The sequence below is a fragment of the Drosophila innubila genome (assembly GCF_004354385.1).
Source record: "Drosophila innubila isolate TH190305 chromosome 3R unlocalized genomic scaffold, UK_Dinn_1.0 2_E_3R, whole genome shotgun sequence".
NCBI lineage: Eukaryota > Metazoa > Arthropoda > Insecta > Diptera > Drosophilidae > Drosophila > Drosophila innubila.
In genome coordinates this window covers 20,918,018-20,938,830 of record NW_022995380.1, presented here as the reverse complement: position 1 = coordinate 20,938,830, position 20,813 = coordinate 20,918,018, and the positions used below count along the sequence as shown (strand labels likewise).

General features: G+C 39.0%; 4 protein-coding genes across 8 annotated transcripts in view; all 4 read left to right on the top strand.

The window, feature by feature from the left end:
• Window positions 1–10,432, top strand: part of LOC117792083 (serine-rich adhesin for platelets) — a 53,068-nt gene extending 42,636 nt beyond the window's left edge. The window contains exons 2-6 of one of the 4 annotated variants that reach the window (XM_034632044.1): window positions 1,004–1,599; window positions 1,664–1,937; window positions 2,927–3,396; window positions 3,667–5,446; window positions 8,989–10,432. In XM_034632044.1, coding sequence (XP_034487935.1) covers window positions 1,004–1,599; window positions 1,664–1,937; window positions 2,927–3,396; window positions 3,667–5,446; window positions 8,989–9,519 — 3,651 coding nt within the window. In that variant the 3' untranslated portion in view covers window positions 9,520–10,432. Of the gene's footprint in view, window positions 1–1,003; window positions 1,600–1,663; window positions 1,938–2,926; window positions 3,397–3,666; window positions 5,489–5,600; window positions 5,873–7,928; window positions 8,371–8,988 lie in introns of those variants that run through there. The other 3 variants (XM_034632041.1, XM_034632042.1, XM_034632043.1) reach the window with 3 other exon arrangements.
• Window positions 10,433–11,215: 783 nt separating this feature from the next.
• LOC117792080 (organic cation transporter-like protein) lies at window positions 11,216–13,611 on the top strand. The gene is made up of 4 exons (XM_034632038.1): window positions 11,216–11,569; window positions 11,667–11,925; window positions 11,996–12,410; window positions 12,471–13,611. The coding sequence occupies exons 1-4, from the start codon at window positions 11,237–11,239 to the stop codon at window positions 13,114–13,116; spliced, it is 1,653 nt and encodes a 550-aa protein (XP_034487929.1). The 5' UTR covers window positions 11,216–11,236; the 3' UTR covers window positions 13,117–13,611.
• Window positions 13,612–14,053: 442 nt separating this feature from the next.
• LOC117792081 (organic cation transporter 1-like) lies at window positions 14,054–16,578 on the top strand. The gene is made up of 4 exons (XM_034632039.1): window positions 14,054–14,569; window positions 14,632–14,890; window positions 15,132–15,537; window positions 15,596–16,578. The coding sequence occupies exons 1-4, from the start codon at window positions 14,237–14,239 to the stop codon at window positions 16,239–16,241; spliced, it is 1,644 nt and encodes a 547-aa protein (XP_034487930.1). The 5' UTR covers window positions 14,054–14,236; the 3' UTR covers window positions 16,242–16,578.
• A 762-nt stretch (window positions 16,579–17,340) lies between these two features.
• LOC117792515 (solute carrier family 22 member 5) lies at window positions 17,341–20,606 on the top strand. 2 transcript variants are annotated; one of them, XM_034632688.1, is made up of 6 exons: window positions 17,341–17,429; window positions 17,714–18,130; window positions 18,189–18,447; window positions 18,516–18,927; window positions 19,550–20,056; window positions 20,111–20,606. In XM_034632688.1, the coding sequence occupies exons 2-6, from the start codon at window positions 17,789–17,791 to the stop codon at window positions 20,283–20,285; spliced, it is 1,695 nt and encodes a 564-aa protein (XP_034488579.1). In that variant the 5' UTR covers window positions 17,341–17,429; window positions 17,714–17,788; the 3' UTR covers window positions 20,286–20,606. The 2 variants fall into 2 exon arrangements, with proteins under 2 accessions (XP_034488579.1, XP_034488578.1); XM_034632687.1 differs by lacking the exon at window positions 17,341–17,429 and having other exon boundaries at window positions 17,439–18,130.
• Window positions 20,607–20,813: the final 207 nt, after the last annotated feature.

Below are 20,813 nucleotides of genomic sequence, written 5' to 3'. Positions count from 1 at the left end.
CAGTCAATCAAACTGCATGCAATTCGCAATCGCGAGAATAACTCGCAAATCGCAATTGCCATTTGTAAGTTTGGAGCTTTATATTTATGGCCTGTTTGTTTGATCAATAGACGGGGCAATATTTATATGAGTTGCATGTGAAAGTACGAGTATTCACAAGTATTCACAGTTTGCGAGGCGAGAATGTTTCTCGCCTAGTGAAAGCGCTATTGACATTTGCTAAACAATGATTCTTCTACATTATCCAGTTTCCATTCTCTGGCAGCTGCAACAAAATGACTTTTACTTGGCCAACTTGAGTCGTTCTAGTTGCACTCACTTGGGTATGAGTGTACCCATATGATAGTCATGAAGCAAACAAACAACGTGATTGTCACAAATTGCTGGCAGCATGCATCGTTTGAGGTTGTTGTTGTTGCATCGATTGTCGCTGCACTTTTGCTACAATTTTCTCCACGGGTCACCGACCAATGTTCGCTCCATGCTGCAATTCATCAATCATAATTTGTATGTCATTCACTAATCGCTTTCTGCTGCTCCTGAACTCCCCAGCGATTGCCACACCATGATGAATTGAATGTTTAACATTTAACAGTTTTCCAATACAACAACATTAACTCTTTCATTTCTCAATCATTAGCTGTCAAAGCCCTCTTGCCTTGAACTGTGTAGCCAAGTGTAGCTCTTTCATCACATAAAACTGTGGTTGCTTGTAAAAAGTCAAAGTTTTCTTAAGAAAGCATTTAAATATTTTTTTTTTCAATAAACTAGGTTAACTTGGAGTTGACTGCCAAACAAAAATTATTCGATCAAGTTATAGAATAGGAAGCGTATCTAGCTATGGGCATGAGTTAGAGTTAATGTTAATCTATCTAAAACAATTGACAGTTGTCGAAACCGCTGATCTATAAGTTACCAATGTTGTTAAGTTGCAAATTTGACAAATTGCAATTAATTAATGTAATGCATTTATTTATATATTTATCGTTTGGTTTGTTTACAGAATGAAGGTTTTGAGTTTCCCGCTACGCATGGCACCTGCAAGACCGACGGCAGCTGTATTAGCCAACACAGAATTGGCAACAATAATAACAACAACAACAATCACAGCAGCAACTACCACAGCAGTGGCCTCTCCCGTGTCACTGAATTGGCCAGCGGGGCGATGGAATGTCTGCCAATGAGCAGTGGCGTTGTCACACATCATCCGCATCCGCATCCACATCTGATGGCGACCAGTGGTGCTGGCGGTGGTGCAGTGGTTGCCTCGCCAACAGCAACAGTTGTGGTTGGCGCCACATATCCACACCATTTGCACCATCATCATCATCATTTGAGCCACCATGCGCCATATAGCAATAGCTATGGCAGCCACCCACATCATCCCATACACAGCGAGCAAACCAAGTCGCTGCAGGAGCTGCAGCATGAGGTGGGCGCTCTGTTGGAATTCCGAGATCTGGTCATTGAAACATTTCCCGATCTCAAGCATAAAATGGCCTCCATGTCTGCCACACCATCCACGCCCAACTCTGTGGGCGCCATGGGCGGCAGTCATTCCGTAGGTGGCGTCGGTGGCAGCTCCTCGTTAGCAGCCAGGTGAGTGAACCACATTTGTTTATTTATCTGAAATTTGTATATTAATTATTTGTTACGCTTGCAGACGCGAATGGGAGCCTGGCATACGCATGAAGCGAAAATTGTCGCACAAGGAACCGTCCACGACGACGACGGCAGCAACAGCTGCATCCGCTGCTGGCGCCGAGCCGTCGTCCTCATCGCTGACACGCAGTCGCAGCAATTCGCACAGCGGCAAGAAAGAGCCAAAGAGCGGAGAGAACAACAACGGCAGCGTTGTGCAGGACTCCGGCTTCTCAACGGAGACCAGTTCCTCCAAGGAGGGTCACAGTGCCTCCTCCACCAATGGTGCTATGACTGTAAGTCCCAAAGCCTCTTTTAGCTATAAAAATATGTATATATTTCTACATTTAATGTATGTTTATTAGTTATCAGAATAAACTTTTAGTTTTATAAATTCATTGAATTACTGTCTTGTGCTAAAATTAACTTAATACTTATGAATTACTTAATTATTCTAACTATGTATATAATTCTACATTTAATGTATGTTTATTAGTTGCCAGAATAAACTTTAAGTTTTATAAATTTATTGAATTAGTGTCTTGTGCCAAAATTAATTTAAGACTTTTGAATTATTTAATTATTCCAACTATGTATATATTTCTAAATTTATTGAATTACTGTCTAGTGCTAAAATTAACTTAATACTTATGAATTACTTAAATATTCCAACTATGTATATATTTTTACATTTAATGTATGTTTATTAGTTGCCAGAATAAACTTTTAGTTTTATAAATTTATTGAATTACTGTCTAGTGCTAAAATAAACTTAATTCTTATGAATTACTTCAATACTCCAACAATGTATATATTTCTACATTTAATGTATGTTTCTTAGTTATCAGAATAATCTTAAAGTTTTATAAATTTATTGAATTTCTGTCTATTGCTAAAATTAACTTAAGACTTTTGAATTACTTAATTATTCCAACTATGTATATATTTCTAAATTTATTAAATTACTGTCTAGTGCTAAAATTAACTGAATACTTAGTTAATACTTATGAATTAAGGCACTGGTCACTTTTGTTCACTCATTTAAAAATGTAACCATTCACAGCGTTTATTTTTATTTTTATGGTTTTATCTCGGTATCCCACATTAATTTTAAAGATATTAATTCGTTGGTTAATGTGGTTACGAGTTTCGCAAGAAATTTTTGTATATAATCTTAACTTTGTTTTAATATTGTTTTCATAAATAAGATAATTATAGTACTAAAGAAAAATGTTTAATTATGCATTCAACATTATGCACTAATATTTTTGATACAATCCAATAGGTGGCCATAGCATCGAATCGTCTGAGCTGCGCGGAGTCTGACGATGAGCTGCTCAACCTGCTGGATGTCATACATCGCAAGTCGAATCGCTTACGCGAGGAGGTCGAACAGTTGCAGAGCTACGAGCGTCAGCAGGGCGATGGGGTCAAGGGTCAGAAGACTGCAAGTGGCATGACACCGCAACAGTTCCGTGAGCAGGTGGATCGACTGAATCGTGAGGATATCAAACAGCTGCGCAAGGAGCGTGATCGATTGCTGGACAAGCTGGCCGAAATGGAGGCGGAAACGTTGACGGGTCGCATCAAGGCGGCCAAGATGAACGATCAGGTGGAGGAGCTGATCAGCGTGAAAAAAGATCTCGAGGAGCAGCTGAAATTGGCCATGGCCCAGAAGCTAGAGCTGAGCTCGCGTGTGCAGCAATTGCAGCTGCAACAGCAGCAACAACTGCAGCAAAGCAAAAGCTCATCTAGGTAAGGAATAACTAAGGACAGATTTTTCAATGTCTAGATAAAGTCCTGCATATCAAAGTTTCACATTATGAGAGTAAATAAATAATTTCAAGAAACATTAAATTTGCTAAATGATACAAATTTAAATGAATTGAAATTGCTCAGATTGAAGAAGAGAGTTAACTTCATTATTATAACTGATAAACAGCATTTTTATTGCAACATTGAAAAATCTGTCCTAAGAAGGAGCTATACATGGAACTGAAATCATAACGCTTTATTTTATTACAGCGCCAGTCAATCAGATTTCTCCAGTCAACGCAACTTTTCATCCTCGGCGACGACGGTGCTCTCCAACAGCAGTCGCCCCAGTCTCAGCAGCACCAACAACACATTCCAGCCTGTTGTGCTCGAACAGCCGCAATCGCAATCGCAATCACAGGAGGCATTCCATCAAAGCTCAGTGATAAGCAGTGATAACGCAACAGCGAGAAGGCAACAGCAACAACAACAACAGGGGCTTGGTCGCTTGGATGGCGTTGTTAGCACGCCAGGTGCCCGCAATACCAAATGTCGCATTACGGACTCCAAGCGCTTCTCGGCAATTCTGCTGGAGACAAATGTGCTGGAACTGCAGCGTCATCTGCTCACGTTGACTGTGCAAAATCAGGTGCTGGCCCAGAAGCTGGACTCGTCGAGCAAGTCAAAGACGCAGCTGGCCAAAAGACTGGACAAGAGTCAAGAGGACTCCGAGGAGTTGCGCTTTCAGCTGGAGGAGAAGAACATTGAGCTGGAGGGCACCAAGGCGCAGTTGCGTGTGCTGGAATCACGTCTGCACACGAGCAGCAGCACGAACTCATACTTGAACTCATCCTCGCAGCATGATTATGAGACGAATCGTTCGTCCGCATCCACCACGTTGATGCTCAGTCGTCGTGGTGTGCCCGATTCGGTGGACTCCACATCTGCAACGGTCACGGCGGCAGCGTCAACAGCCCTGCCCCGTTCGGATCAGATTAGTACGCCCAGCATGAAGGCCATGGTGCCGTTGGCCATGGATGAATTGCAGCAGCATAGCAGCAGCACTGAATCCGCCCATGAGCATGAGCCGGAACCGCAATCGCAATCGCAATCGCAATCACAAAGTACGCCCAATGATACGCAGAGCAAGACAATTGTCAACAGTCCGCTGGGCAGCAGCACGCCCACCGCCCCCAGCAGCGGCAGCAGCATTGCGGCACGTGTGATGAGCTCCAGCTATGAGCAGACTCCTCAGCGCAGTTACGCTTTCCGCAAGTTCAGCAGCGCCAGTAAGCCGAGCAAGATTCCGCTGCCGGGCAGCAAGGCGGCTGCATATTTTGCGGGCAAACCGCCAACGGGTCGAGCATCGACTGCGGGTCGATCGCCGCCCTCGGTGCACAATTCCAGCAGCGTCTCGTATGGCAGCAAGTCATCTACATCGTTGAGTCGCAGCACTGGCAATCTGAATCAGAGCTTGAAACGTGCCGATTCCGCGTCGAATCATTCGCTGAGCACGAACACGAGTCGCAGCTCGACAAGCTCCTCCATACCGCTGGCCACAACGCCGTATTCATCCAGCAATCGCAGCAGTCACACAACCACAACAACTCCGTCCCCGCGTGTGCTCCAGAATTCGCCGTTGCCGAAGCTAAAGCGCGAGACGCTTAGCTCCCGAGTGCGGCACTTGGATTCGCTCTCACGTGCCCAACAGTCACCCGAGCAGCAGCTGCAACAACAGCAACAACAGTTGAACAACAGCAGCGCCTCACGCAAGAGCAGTCCGTCAAGTGGCAGCTCCAGTTCGATTGCCGCACAGTTGAGCAGCACGTTGCGCAAGGATCTGCAGTTGAGTGCCTCATCGGTGTCGGCATCGTCGTATCATCGACGTGGCACAGTCCCTGGCAGTGCGGGCGTCGGTGTGGCACGACGCTTTAGCAGCGCCTCGGTGGCAGGTGCAAGATTGGCACGTGAACAGCATGCGAGCAACGAGGCAACTGCATCTGCAACTGCCACGCCCACGTCCAGTTATGGCGATAGTGATAGTGGCAAGGTACGCACTTTAAAGTCAACATTTTTGGGTTGGTTCAAATGAATAATAATAATTATAATAATAATAATATTAATAATTATAATAATATTAGCTACGATACTGATACTGATATTGATAAATAATTATACATATACATACATCTCTATATATATAGTACATATATACCTACTGATAACTGATTATGGTTTTAATACGCCTTCGATTACCACAACAACAACTACAACAAACAACCATCAACCAACAACAACAACGACAACAGTTATAATTCGAAAAGAAACCACAAAACAAAAACAAAATCATCTACAAAATAGATCAACTGGCAGCATTATCTAATTTATGTATTTAATATAAATCACATACGTTAAACTCATACGTAAAAATGCTTTCATGAAGTAAATCCCATTTTTTTTTTTGTCAAATATCGTTACATTTTATCTGAGTCAATTAAAAAAAACGAAAGCAGTTGAATTAATTTAAAGAAGAAATTGCTTAGATATCGAATTGCTTAAAATGTTTTAAAAAAATGTATTTTCTCAAGATTTTTCTTTATTTTTAAAAGCCCCTTTTCACTACAAAAATATGATTTTTTTTTACGTTTTTATACATTGTTTGCCCTTATATAAAAAACCATATTTTTTGCTACTAAAATAACAAACAAATGTACGTTTTCAATTAAGGCATGAAATGTGTAGAAACGTTAAAAAATTTATTTCAACTTTGTAGTAAAATTAGGGTACTTATATATAAATGAAAATAGCGTGAAACTTTATTAACAGCTGCATTTTGCAGTTTTCCAAATGGGATTTATTTCATGTTTAGCTTCCATAATTACATGCATAATTATTTATTTACATAAAATTAATACATACACTCGAGCATACATACAGCTAACCTTCGATGCATACAAACATACAAAACATTTACATATATATGTATATCTATATGAACAAATGAACTCCATATATATCTAACTAACCATCGATCGATTGTCGTGCCTAAGCCAAGAGATAAATGAAAAAAAAAAAAAAAAATTACAAGAAGAAATGTAGTCGCAGTACGACTTTAATAGAAATTCCGCATTGTGCCTGACCCTACCCAACCCAGAGTCTCCCTTTACCCCCTGGATGTCTGAACGCCGTCACGCATGTTCAATTGAAAGGGCTTATCAAGCATACGCAGCGTGTTGCGCTTATCAGTTTCTATGTTTCTTTTTTTTGTATTTTGTATTTTGTACTTTGTTTTTGTTTTTTTTTTGGTCATTGACCAGTGAAAGGTGCCACCGCACTGCCAATCGACGGCTTTGCCCTGGAGCAGCTATGCAAATTAGTCGCGCAGCTGCCGCTATAATTAAAATAAAGAAAAAAAAAAATGGAAAAACAATTGCACGTGCAACAGCAACAATGTTATCGCTTTCTTATATTTATACATACATATAAACAAATACATGTGCTTAGTTTTTTTTTGTACATACTCGTAAAACAATGCCTATATATATTATATATGTGTATACTAAGCATAAGTGCAACATCATTTACCATATAACTCGTATACTCGTACATTATGCAAAATCATGTAAATTGTTTATCATTACATTATCGTTATTATTATTATTACTATAATCATTAGTCTATTATTCATATTATATTTTTTTCCTATACTGTCTCATCATGCCTGGCAGGCAGTTTATCTTCATATTGTTTAGTATTTGCGTATAATTAAACACTATTATTGTTAATTATATAAGTTTATGTACCACTTACCATTTACCAATTTGGCCTAATTTAAATGCTAATTAATCATTAATTATGTTCATGGTCTTAATTATATATATACACATTACATACACATACATACTCGTATATATAGAAATATAAACAGAATAGTGAAAAAATACACAAAAAACAGCAACAAAACAAAACAATATCAATTTGAATTTAATTTTTTTTTTAGCCAGGTCGAAAATGCAACTTGCCTTTAAGTTCAACAAATTGCTTGCCAATCACATTTAAATTTTTATCATCAAAATCATCTTCATAAACATAGCAAATTGTCATGTTTCATTGTCAGCTTGGTCAACGCTCAAAACTAACTACAGAGAAAACACACACACACACACACACACATACACGTGGTCTTAACTTGGCTAAGAAACGCTGCTGTTAAAGCAAAAAAAATATTCGTATCTAATGCTGTAATTTCTTTTACTTTTACTTTTTTCTTTCTGCGCGTTTTCGTCCCATGTATGTCTACTCCACATGTAAACAAAAACAAAACAAATCCCAACAAAAATTGTTTATAACTGTCTGTTTGTCACAAACTCACATTGATTCCTATTTTGTATATTCAAAAACTGCCCGTACCAAAAAATATCCTCAAAAAAAAAATAAACAATAATAAATACTTTGCCCACCCAACAACAAAAACAACAACTACAACTACAATAAAAACCATCCACCAACTATCCAATCCAATCCAACAACAGCCTGTTGAAAACTGTAACTAAAAAATATATTTAAAAAAAAACTGTGAAAAACTATCACTAACTGCAAAAACTACTTAAACGGAACCCTTGGAATAATCATGTACATTATATATATGGACTTATGGTGGTGTATTGATTGATTGATTGATTGCGTGATGTGATTGACGTTGGTGGTGAAAATTTAAGCTGCATGCTGCAAATGAATATGCTAATACAAAAGCGACATTCAAAAGTGCAACGACATTCGGGAGGTTTTTTTTGGTAACGGACAGGCGAACAGGCCAAGATGACCAGGTCAGGATATGTGCTTCTTCATCAGCCTCAGCCTCAGCTAAAAACCATCTAAACTCAACTCAAATCAACTCAACTGAAAGCCAAGAGAGTTTTGAGCTTGTTCTTCTGTTCTTGTAGATCGTTTGTCATGTTTTGTTTTTACCCAAAAGCAAAGACAAAGAACCTAAGACACTTTGCCGCAAATATGTTATACGCGTAAGTCTCAAATTGATTTTTGTAGGTTAAGCTACCTTCCCCCCACTCCAACTCACGCACAACACTGCTTTATTTGCTTACCAACACTGGAACGTACTGAAACAGCGGAGCAATATAATTGGCTTTCATTTTGTAGTACAATATTTGCAGTAGTTTATTCACTTTCTACACACACACACACTCTCTCTCTCTCTCTCTTAGCCCTTTCTTGTTTCCAACTGCAGGCAAGCAACAATTTTACCAACAATTGGTCATAAGTAAGCACCTCGTGAAGAACCAGAAACTAATTGCAGATTCGAGTCCTTTGTTAACTGATTTGTAAATACGCACACTTATATTATTCTTGCCAATTGGTTGAGGTGCCTAACTCTCTTTCGCTCTAACGCTAAAAATGTTGTGTTTAACTTTCTTTTTTTGGTATCTAAAATGAAACATAATAAATACATTATCCTTATTCCTTTATACCCTTATGCCTTGTGTTTGTCTTTTTTGTTGTGTCGCATGCTTTGCTTTGAATATTGGTCTACAAATTACTGATATTTCTTCTATTTTCTTTTGCTCCATTGACTAGAATTTGGCAAATTCCATTTGTAAGCCAAATTTTCGCATCAATAACAACAATTGGCAATTGTGGCAAACTACCAATAACAACAACAACAACATGACAATTCTGGAAGAACAATGTTATTTTAATGAGCTGTTGAATGAAGCTGGCAATGTGTCCGAGGAGACGGCCTACGATTCGTATTATACACAATATACAACGCCCGATTCCATGGACTGTGGCAGCGATAATCTGCTGGTGACCTTCGATTACGGTTACAGTGATTCTTTTGGGGCGCCACTGCCACCAATGCCAGCTGCAACATGGGCTGAGAATGATGGAATTGAAGGCGGTGCAACTTGGTTTGGCACGCCTCAAAATGATGCCATGGCTTTTAAGGTGCATCATGTCCAACACAAGCGAACGCTGCCAGAAGAGAGTCTACAGTCTTTAATTTCCTACGATGTAGACTACATCGAGGAGCTCTCGGAACCCGAATCAGAGTCAAAAGAAGAACAAGAAGTTTCAGAAGTTTTCTATGATAGCATCGAATGTTGAATGCACTTAAATTTTCATTAAACTCAATTCACACACTTACACACATATACATAAATATCGGTAGTAGCATATATATACATATATAGGCGGGATTAATTTGATAACTGATTTCATTAATTAACTAGTCTACATAATGCAATTAAGCATCTTTCAACTTTATTAGGCACAGCAAAAATAATATAATAGTTTTGTATGTTTGTATGTAAGCTAAAAGACATGATTTGTCCAATATGGAATATATCAATTTCTATGTATGTTAATTTATATTAAGATTGTGTGAGTACGTTTTGTATGTTCGAGTGAATTTTCATTGTAAAATGTTTTGCTTATCTCCTATATGACTAAATATACCCTATATATATATATATATATATATATATATATATTGTAGTATATATATTTGCATATGTATGAGTATAATTTATATCAAGTTGATTGCCTGTATCGGTTTAAGTTTAACATTATTGCACTACGCCTACTTATATTTGTACTCTCAAACTAATTTAATTGACTCTTGTATTTAGACATTTAGCAGCTACACTTGTAATAATTTTAGTTGTTATGGAAATTTAGTTAACAGATTGCATGTAATGTATGTATATATATATACGTAGTAAGGATATATAATTTAATTTGAATTAATTATGATAATTACGCCAAGCAAATGATACATATAATAATTGTCTACACATAGAACTTATCATACACTGTTATCAAAATGCGTTTACTACATTTATAAAACGAATCAAAAATCATTATGGATCAAGAAACGTTGAAAGTTGAATTTCGTATTCAACTGTTAAAAAATCTACTACTAAAAATAAAAAATATATTCAAAAGGCGACAAATGTAAGCATACATATATCCATTTAAATAGCAATTGTAATTGAAGACAACATACTTATAAAAAAAATCAAATATAAAAATATATGAAAAAGAGAATATACAAAAATAAAAATAAAATCTAAAAAAAGGAAATAAATTTAATTGTTTTTCTGCAAATCAGAGCAATGAATAAAGTGGAAATAATTTAAATTTCAAATTGATTGAACTACAAGTTCGTTAACTGGCGCAAAAGCTCGTAGAGAAAAGAAAACATTTAAGAGCAGACGAGGCTATACTCTTGAATTAATAAAAGTGTCATATTGTATAGTTAAAATTTATGAAAATCGTTGAAAGTGGTTGCTAAGCTGCTAACAAAATTTAATACTCTTTTGTTAGTGTATATAAAGAAATGGAGAACTGTGGAGTCAAGTCTCGTGCGCTGTCCGTTCGGTTGTCGAGTGGCAATAATTTATTTCTAAATTTCAGATATGGATGTTTATGTAGTTAACTCGTACACTCGCATAATAAAAATGCCAATCTGAAGGAGAGAGAGGGAGAAAGAGAGACTAACGGAATAAGAGAGGGAGAGAGCCTTACCCTAACACTTTCAAATTATCTGACTCTTTGCTGAATATGTTTGTTGCTCTTGGAATACTACCAACCAGTTCGTTAGACACTCTCCACGTCAATACAACGCGTGGTTCGCAACAAGTTTTGCTCCGTTAATTCAATAAAGTCTCTAAATTATGGCAATGTATTAAAAAGATTTGAAGATTAGCATATGAGTTGGGCCTCAACTGGAAAATGCACATATGCAACTTGAAATTCAAATGACACTCGTAGATGTGCACTGATCCGTACAACTTGCAACGTTCCTCCTGTGTCTTGCAACATGGACTTTGATGAGATTCTGGTCAAGTGCGGCAATAGTCATCGCTATCAGTATTTACTTTTGGGCCTATATGGCTTTCTCTTGGTCTTCGTATCCATGCACTACTTCTCCCAGAATGTGATCAGTTTTGTGCCCAATCATTGGTGTTATCACGAGCAGCTGGAGAATCGCAGCTTCTCACAGATCGAGGCAATATATAAAAGGTTTGAGAAACCTTCCTGCACTCGCCTAGCAACAATTGATTTGGAAGAAGGAAATGCAACGATCAGTGCTGATCGCTGCGATCGCTGGATTTATAACTATGATTTTGGTTTTCGAAGCATGAACACCGAGGTGAGTTTCTACACAGAGAGAAAAAATTCGTACGAATTACTTAAAACGTAGGAATTATAAGTATTGCTGATAAATGTTATCCATCACTTGGTTGCAGCTTAATTGGGTTTGTGATCAGGCCTATAAGGCGCGAGTTGGCCAATCGTTTTTCTTTGCGGGCTCCATGTGTGGAACGCTGATCTTTGGCTTACTGGGCGATAAAATCGGACGCATTAAGGCTTTAATTCTGGCCAATTTGTGTGGGTTCTTGGGCGATTTCTCAACCATCTTCACGGGCAGTTTGACGGCTTTTTCTATAACTCGTTTCGTTTCTGGCCTGGCTGCCGATGCAAACTCGTATCTGATGTATATTCTTAGTAAGTTGACTGCCAATTGACATTTGGCATTGCCTAATATTTTTTTTTTTGTGTGTTTTTTTTTGGTTAGTTCTCGAATATGTGTCTCCCTCCATGCGAAATGTGGCGCTGAATACGGTGTTGGGTATGTTTTATTCCTTGGGTTTGTTTGGCGCTTCTTGGCTGGCTGTTTTCGTTGGCAATTGGCGTCTTTTTCTGGCCTGCTCCTCGTTGCCACTGCTGCTGGTCACACTGTTTTATTTCCTGGTGCAGGAGAGCGCACAGTGGCTGGTCACACGTGATGATATCGATGGAGCAATTAGGAGATTGCAGCGTGTGGCGAAGATCAATCGTCGTGTGGTTAGCGATGAGGACTTCAGGGAATTTAGGAGTTATTGCGAGAGCAATTATCAAAAGGACACAGTGGGGGAATCGAAGGCCAAGCTGACGGATATGTTGAAGACTCCACGCATGCGCAGCACTGCAATCAAAATTCTGCTCATTTTGTAAGTGAGAACTCTGCAGATTGACAAGGCTAATCTCATTGATTTCTATTTCAACTACAGCATGATTGTTGTGCCCTGTTACAATACCATAGCTCGGAATGTGGAAGGTTTGGGCATCTCTCCATTCATTATGTTCTCGCTGAATGCTTTGATGCTGCCACCGTCGGGATATCTGCAAGGATTGCTGCAGGATGTGAGTGGACGCAAACTCACAGCGGTCAGTTGGATGGCCATTACGGGCATCTTTGCAGTGGCTGCCGGTTTGGTTATTTCTCAGGGCCAGAATCATAATGTTCTGCTACTGGTGGGACTAACGCTCGCTGCACGCTTTGGCGTCTCCATTGCCGATGGAGCCAGCTCCCAACTCTGCACCGAACTCATTCCCACCAGTGTGCGGGGTCGTGGAGTTGCTGCGGCTCATGTTGCCGGCTTTGCTGCCTCCTTCTTATCGCCCTACATCATCCATTTGGGCACCTACTTTAAGCCAGCTCCTGCCATAATACTCGGCCTGCTTTTTATAGCTGGCGCTTTAATTTGTTTGCTGCTGCCCGAGACTCGCAATAAGAAACTGCCCATGAATCTGGCTGAAGGAGAGAAATTTGGATCAGACGAACGCATGTTTGATTTTCTGCTTCTACTACGAAAGGATAAGGCTTCGGAAGTGGAGCTGGAAACAGAACTGAAAGAAAAGGAAGTCCATCAATAGCAAAGTCTAGCCAAGTCGATATTGTCGTGTCATAACAAATTGATTAATTTCCTTAATTTAGGTACTTAATTTTCGTATTAATCGTTCATTACATAAGGAAAAGACATAAAAGTCAAGAAAATTCATTAAAAGAAAATCACATAAATGGTCAATTTTACAGAAAAAATTCCTTAATTTTCTAAAGTTGGTAAACATAATGAGTAAAATGCTGAGAAGATATTTGAATAGAAAACTTTTGCATACTTACTTATGTCTTTCCACAATTTAAGAAATTTGAGCAGAAGATTGAAAAAGAAACTCAAGCGAATAGTTAGCTTTAAGATCAATTGCATAAATAAATAAAGAAAATGCATTATTTTTATAAGTTTGCAGAATCTTGAAATGGAACGCTACATTCGAGTATATTCGATAACGCTACCCTTGATTGTAACAAACGAATTAAAGATATCGTGGTAAATAGTAATCTAAATCTCAGTAAAAGACTTGCTGCAAATATTAAGATAGTCTTATCTTTGAAAATTCAAGCCATTTTTGCAGAGATCTATGTATGCAAAAGTAAAGTACAGTGATGTATAAAAAGTAAAAGCTAAAACAGTATAATGCATATTGTTCTGTTTGTTGTGACTCATTTTAATCTCTCGGTCGAGTGGCTTGTAATGAGAAATGTGTGTTCAAACTACGAACGTATTAACAACAATGAAATCAATACGATTATAGTTTAATGTGATCACGCCTTCTATTGCTCTGATAAGCGTTATTAGACGCGTTCCGTCACTTATCAATCAAGGAACGAGCAGAGAGTTGATTTGAAAACTATTGTGGAGCGTCGACTTCAATATCAGCTGGTTGCTGGTTACTGGTTGCGGATTGAGAGTCATGCTCGCTGTCAAAAACCCGCTCTTAACTATTGGGGGAAGAGGTCTCTCAACGAGAGTCTCGGCTCACGTCAGCTGGCAGTACGTGCGTGGCATCGGCTGAGAGCAGACGAACGGTTTGCAGTTGAGTTATCGGTTTTCTATTGCCCACAGCCCCCGCTAGACATTGCCCCTCCACATATGGTTTGTATATGGAGACGGAACATTGAATCTCAATCTGGTATTTCACACGACTTGAATTCATTATGGATTTTGATGAGATTCTGGCCAAATGCGGTAATAGCCATCGGTATCAGTACCTTCTACTTGGACTGTACAGTTTATTGATGTTCGTCACATCGATGCACAACTTCTCACAGAATGTGATCAGTTTTGTGCCCGATCACTGGTGTTACCACGAACAGCTGGAGAGTCGCAACTTCTCACAGATCGAGGCTATATATAATCAGTTCGAGGAACCTTCATGCACTCGTCTGACGACAATCGATTTGGATGGAGGTAATGCGACAATCAGTAATAATCGATGTGATCGTTGGATTTATAACTATGATTATGGTTTTCGAAGCATGAATACTGAGGTGAGTTTTGGGATCGAGCATTAGTTCGCATTGCAATTCATTATCTTATCTGTCTGCTCCAGCTGAATTGGGTCTGTGATGCGGCCTATAAAGCGCCGGTGGGACAATCGTTCTTTTTTGTGGGTTCCATGTGTGGAACGCTGATCTTTGGATTCTTGGGTGATAAAATTGGACGCATTAAAGCTTTAATATTAGCTAATTTGTGTGGCTTTTTTGGCGACTTCTCTACGATCTTTACGGACAATCTGATAGCGTTTTGTATTACCCGGTTTGTCTCGGGCTTAGCAATTGATGCTAACACCTATCTCATGTTTATTCTTGGTGAGCTTATATTATATTTGTTGTTTTATCTTTAAAGACATTATATTTTTTTTAATTATAAAATAAAAAAAGTAGCTAGCTAAAGTATATTATGAAAGTTGCCGTATTTTTTTTGATAAACTTCTTATTTGTAATATTTTGAAAAAATGAAAATTTTCAAAGCAGATCAGATTTTTAAAATAAGGAATATAGTACACTGAGTGCACGTTAATTTCATCTTATTTTCTACCTTTTTTCATAGTACTGGAATATGTTTCTCCCTCTATGCGGAATTATGGCCTAAGCCTGAGCATGGGTGTATTTTATTGCCTCGGCATGATTTGCTCCTCGTTGCTGGCTGTTTGGATGGGACATTGGCAGAAGTTTCTGGCTTGCTCCTCGATGCCTTTACTCTTGGTCATCCTTTTCTATTTCCTGGTTCAGGAGAGTGCTCAGTGGTTGGTCACCAGAAATGATATTGATGGAGCTGTCACGCGATTAAAGCGCGTGGCGAAGATTAATCGGCAAAGCATAAGTGAAAGTGATGTTAATGCATTCCGCAGTTATTGCCAAAAGTCGCAGGATAAAAAGCAGGAACAGGACAAGTTCCAGGACCTGCTTAAGATGCCACATTTACGAAAAACCTTCTTCAAAATGCTGACCGTATTGTGAGTAAAATGAAGGTTATATAATTGTCTTAAACGCTAATTTTATGTTATTTTTTAGCATGATCATCACCGTCTGTTTCAACATCATGTCCCGCAATGTGGAGGGTCTGGGCATCTCGCCCTTCGTCATGTTCTCGCTGTCCGCATTGGCGTTGCCTTTTTCCGGAGTCGTTCAAGCCAATATTCTGAATCGCATTGGTCGAAAAGGATCCACGGTCAGTGCAACATTACTCACTGGAGTATTTACAGCAGCCAGCGGAATTGTGCTGTCATTTTGGCAGGATGCCAGCGTAATTCTCCTGGTCACATTGGCGCTCATCTCTCGGTTCGGCGTTTCCATTTGCTTTGGATCTACGCTATTGTTTTCCACCGAACTTGTGCCAACATGTGTGAGATCCCGTGCTTTATCTTTGGCCCATGTGGCTGGAGCGGCTGCCTCCCTTCTATCGCCCTACATTGCGTACTTGGGAACCATTTACAAAGCAGCTCCTTCAATTATATTGTGTTTGATGTTCTTCATCTGCGCTTATGTTTGCCTTTTGCTGCCGGAGACCGCACACCGCAAGTTGCCCATCACATTAGCGGAGGGGGAGCAATTGGGCAAAGGGGATCGCATGTTTGACTTCCTAAAATCCTCAAAGACAAAAACGAATGTCGAGGAAGAACTCGAAGCAAATACATGTCAGAAACTGATGTCCTCATAAATAATCTTAACTATTACTAAGTAAGCTGCGGCAGCTTTAATTTCTCTATGTGAGGTATGATTAACTCAAGTATGCCCTGTGTTCAAATATCAGTTTAAATCACGCGCCAAACAGTCAAGAAACGTGAGAATATTTATTGTTGATAGTTACTCAGTAATTTCCATTTTAAAACATTTTTGCAAAATTGTTTTTACCTTATTTACGTTTATCAACAATATTTTTAATTTTTTTTTCACTGCTTATAAAACTGTGTATACAATTAGGGAAATATGTTCATAAACTTTGTAGTGGTAATAGGCTATCAATTGAATACACTTGAAAGTTGATTCCAAACACTTAAAATGTCAATCTCAATATTTCTTTGAAGTGTGGAACGAATTTTGTTTGTATGCAAAATATCAACATTTTATGAACCATTTTTTCTTTAACAATTTTAATAGAGCCAGCAATTATATGCCTTTTTAGTTTACAGTTTACATCTATTTTTAGAAAATACGCATAATATATATTTTAGTTTGTTATCAGTTTCAACTAAGTATTAATAAAGAAAAATATAAAAATTTTAAGTTACGACTGATCGAGTTAAAAATACCCTATGGCTAGATTTTAGGCACTTATTTATAGTCTCTGAGATCTAGGCGCTCACACAGACAGACAGACACACATGGCTGTATCGACTCGGCTGTTGATGATGATCAAGAATATATACACTTTATGGGGTCGGAGATGCCTCCATCTGCTTGTTACATACATTCCAACGAACACATTATACCCTTTTATTTATTTTTTAAGTAACGGGTAAAAAAAGCTAGTATTTATATGTAGAAGATTATTTTGCGACAAAATTATAAAAGCCTCTGCCAATAAAATTGAAATAGGTGCACTTTCATTTATTTTAGCAAAGAAAAAACTTGTATGTCATGTTAAAGCACTTGAGAATATAGAAACCACTGCCATAAATCCGAGGCGGGACAATAAAGTAACGTACATAATCGTGTTTACATTTTAGTAGGTTCTTACTATAATAGCTTGATAAGATCTGTTGATAGGATAGTTGGCTTGTAGATATCCTTTGGAGTCTAGGCAAGCAATCAATTGTTGATCTTTAAACAAGAAAGTCGAATAATTTCTTTGCGATTTCGCATACGGAATACGAAATGTGAATTTTATATGTGGTATATTGTAAATGTAATTAGATTGAAGTACTCGTAGTTGTGAGCACGTTGCTTTGCGGACAGATTTAGATTAAACCGACTGAGCAAAATTCACTTAAATAATAAAACATTTATTTCGTAATGCGGAGACTACACGCAAATGCGATAAGCCCACCAAAACAATCTTATCGGTCGCCGAAACTATGCTTGCGAATGAGAATAAGAATGAGAAAGAGGCAGAGAAAGGGACCAGAGAACAGAGACTAGAGACCGCAGCTATTTCGTATGCGAATCGGATTGGATTGTGAGTATTTTCAGCTCTTCCAGTCTTCAGTCTTAATTGAATCTCAACCCGAGCAGAGTGAGAGCGCACATTGTGTTTAGCTGAATGCCATGGATTTTGATAAAATATTGGTGAAGTGCGGGGATGCAGGTCGCTATCAATGTTTAATGTTGCTGCTGCTCGGCTATATTGCCTTTACCAGCACTGTGCATTATTATTCGCAGAATATAATTGGTTTTGTGCCCCAACATTGGTGCTATCACGAGCAGTTGGCCAATCGCAGTCATGAGGAAATTGCCGCCATTTATGCGCCTTTTGGCAAGCAAGCTTCCTGCACGAGGTTGGAAAAGATTGAGTTCCTCGAGGAAGGTTATAATGTCAGCCTTAGCAGCAAAGCCTGTGATCGTTGGATATATAAATATGACTACGGATTTCGTAGCATGAATGTGGAGGTGAGCGGCATTAAATGATACTTTCTCTTGGCCAAATTAAAATTCAGTTCTCTTTCAGCTGAATTGGGTGTGTGATGATGCTTATAAGGCGCGTATTGGACAATCTCTGTTCTTTCTGGGCTCACTTGTGGGCACCTTCTCCTTTGGCATGCTGGGCGATCGAATTGGCCGAGTACGCGCTGTTATTCTGGCCAATCAGTGCGGCTTTGTGGGTGACTTTCTTACCACCTATGCCACCAATTTGGCACAGTTTAGCGCCTTTCGCTGCATCTCCGGCTTGGCTGCAACTGCCAACTATTATCTTATGTTTATTCTGGGTAAGCAACTCGTATCTTTGTCTCTCATTTTTCGTATTTTTATCAGTTGTATTCTCCTCTATATGCAGTGCTCGAGTACCTGGCGCCAAAGTTGAGGAACTTAGCTATCAGCGGCACGCTGGGATTCTGCTTTTGTCTGGGTGGTTTGGTGGCACCTTGGCTATCGGTTTTAGCCGGCAACTGGCGCATTTATCTGACATTTTCGGCATTGCTGCAGTTGATTGTGGCTTTGTTTTATTTCGTGGTGCAGGAGAGCGCTCAGTGGCTGATAACGCGCAACAATGTGGAGGGCGCCATTGCCAGATTGAAGCACATTGCCCACTTCAATGGCCGCCAAGTGCCTCAGGCCGATTTTGAAGCCTTTCGACAGCATTGTCTTGCCAAGGCCAAAATGGATAATCATCAGCAGAAAGCCAAACTTTTCGATCTGCTTCGCACACCTCATTTACGCAAAACTTCACTCATTGTGATTTTTATCTTGTAAGTACAATTCGAGTAATTTGATTTACAGTCGACTCTCACAAATTAGAACCACTTGTTTACTTGCATCTTGTGAATTACTGTCTAGACATTGTATTCCTAAGAGCAGTGATATATAAATAATGGCAAACGTTCAACTTAATTAAATCAGAGGTTTAGTAGAGTCTTCTTATATAGTTTATCACTGTCAATTTTTTTCAAGTCTTCCCCTTGACGTTTTTCCCAAAACTTCCAACTGCCATAACTTTGTCAAATCTTAACCGATTTCATTGCGGGTTGTCAATCTTAACATTATTTAACATCTTTTTAAATTCTGCATCAAAATTGTAAAAATACATTTTTTATTATTACTATTAATTTTTTCATGCAATTATTTTCATACAATTTTTTTAAACACTTGACTATTTTTCAAAAAAAAAAAAAAAAAAAAATGGAAATATTACCGATATTTTTATTATTTATTTGCCGATTGATCGTCAGCTTGATAATTTTTGCCGATTTTTGACATATAGATTTTAAACTCGATTCACAGATAGAATTTACGTCAGTAATGTATACCCTTTTATTGATTCGATTAATTTGTTTGCCTTTACTGTATATGGTATTGTTCGTTTACCTTCAGCATGATGACATCCTTGAGCTTCAACACCATCACCCGCAATGTGGAGGGTCTGGGACTATCGCCATTTGTGGTATTCTCGCTATTTGCTGTGGTGGTGCCACCGTCTGGCATTCTACAGGGTCTGTTGCAGAGTCGACTGGGAAGAAAGGCAACCAGCTTTCTGGCCTTGCTGAGCACGGGTTTGTTGTCCTGTGCTCTGGGTGTAACACTCTCCAATGAGGCTGCTCAGAACAATGCCACATTGCTGTTGGCCTTTGCATTGCCCACACGTCTTGGCATCTCGATGTGCTACACTTTAACCTCGCAGTACACCTCTGAGCTGTTGCCCACCTGTGTGAGATCTCGTGGCATGGCAGCTGCTCACCTGGCGGCAGCGGCAGCTTCCTGCACCTCACCTTACCTCATACACTTGGGCACGAAATTTGCGGCAGGTCCGCCAATGATTCTGACCGCACTTCTATTGAGTGCCGCATGTTGCACGCTTCTGCTGCCGGAAACGAACAACAGGTGAGAGGCTTTCTAAACTATGAGTGTGCCATTTGATATCCTTGTGTGCTTCAGGCAATTGCCCATTACACTGGAGGATGGTGAGACCTTTGGCAAGGGCGAGTCTTTGTTGTCCTTCGATTGCTGGCGACGCCACAAGGATGATGATGTGCTTAAACAGCCCTCGGAGGAGCTTAAGCTAAATGTCCTTAATGGAGTACGTGATGCGGAAACGGAAGCGGATGTGTAGGCGGAACCCGAAAATCGCCCAATGTCCTGTACTAAAAAATGTAAGAGAATCAGAGGCAGAAAACAAAGACAGTTTGGTTCCGAAAGTTGTCAGTAGATGCGAAATTTGCTTTTATTTGATTGATTTTTTGGGTCACAGTATTCAACGTAATTATAATTTAGGTGTGTGTTTTTCCATTTTCATTATCAATATATAAGTAATGTATGTATGTATGTGTAAACTTTGTTATCTTGTAGTAATTGCTTACATATAAGTAAAGTGTACATAGATATGTACGAGTGTACTCATTAAAGGGTATGTAAACGTTTGCATTTAACTTTATTTCAACGATTTCCATTTGCGTTTTCATCATTTTTTTACATTTTTCTTTTATTATAGCTAGAGAAAGTCTTATACGGTAGACAATAGAGGTGGATTTACCCTATTTGAAACTCTCAATGAAAAAACTTGTATAGCTTCAGGATCAGAGCTTAAACTTACATCTATATGGTATATCCAGGGCAGAGTTCGTGTGTGTGTGAACCATTT

Bases quoted from the DNA above. Each gene is read 5' to 3' on its own strand.
- LOC117792080 (XM_034632038.1), top strand. From the start codon at position 11,237: ATGGACTTTGATGAGATTCTGGTCAAGTGCGGCAATAGTCATCGCTAT. The intron at 11,570-11,666 runs GTGAGTTTCTAC...ACTTGGTTGCAG, and splicing joins TTCGAAGCATGAACACCGAG to CTTAATTGGGTTTGTGATCA. The intron at 12,411-12,470 runs GTAAGTGAGAAC...TTTCAACTACAG, and splicing joins ATCAAAATTCTGCTCATTTT to CATGATTGTTGTGCCCTGTT.
- LOC117792081 (XM_034632039.1), top strand. From the start codon at position 14,237: ATGGATTTTGATGAGATTCTGGCCAAATGCGGTAATAGCCATCGGTAT. The intron at 14,891-15,131 runs GTGAGCTTATAT...CTTTTTTCATAG, and splicing joins CTATCTCATGTTTATTCTTG to TACTGGAATATGTTTCTCCC. The intron at 15,538-15,595 runs GTGAGTAAAATG...GTTATTTTTTAG, and splicing joins TTCAAAATGCTGACCGTATT to CATGATCATCACCGTCTGTT.
- LOC117792515 (XM_034632688.1), top strand. From the start codon at position 17,789: ATGGATTTTGATAAAATATTGGTGAAGTGCGGGGATGCAGGTCGCTAT. The intron at 18,448-18,515 runs GTAAGCAACTCG...CTCTATATGCAG, and splicing joins TTATCTTATGTTTATTCTGG to TGCTCGAGTACCTGGCGCCA. The intron at 18,928-19,549 runs GTAAGTACAATT...GTTTACCTTCAG, and splicing joins CTCATTGTGATTTTTATCTT to CATGATGACATCCTTGAGCT.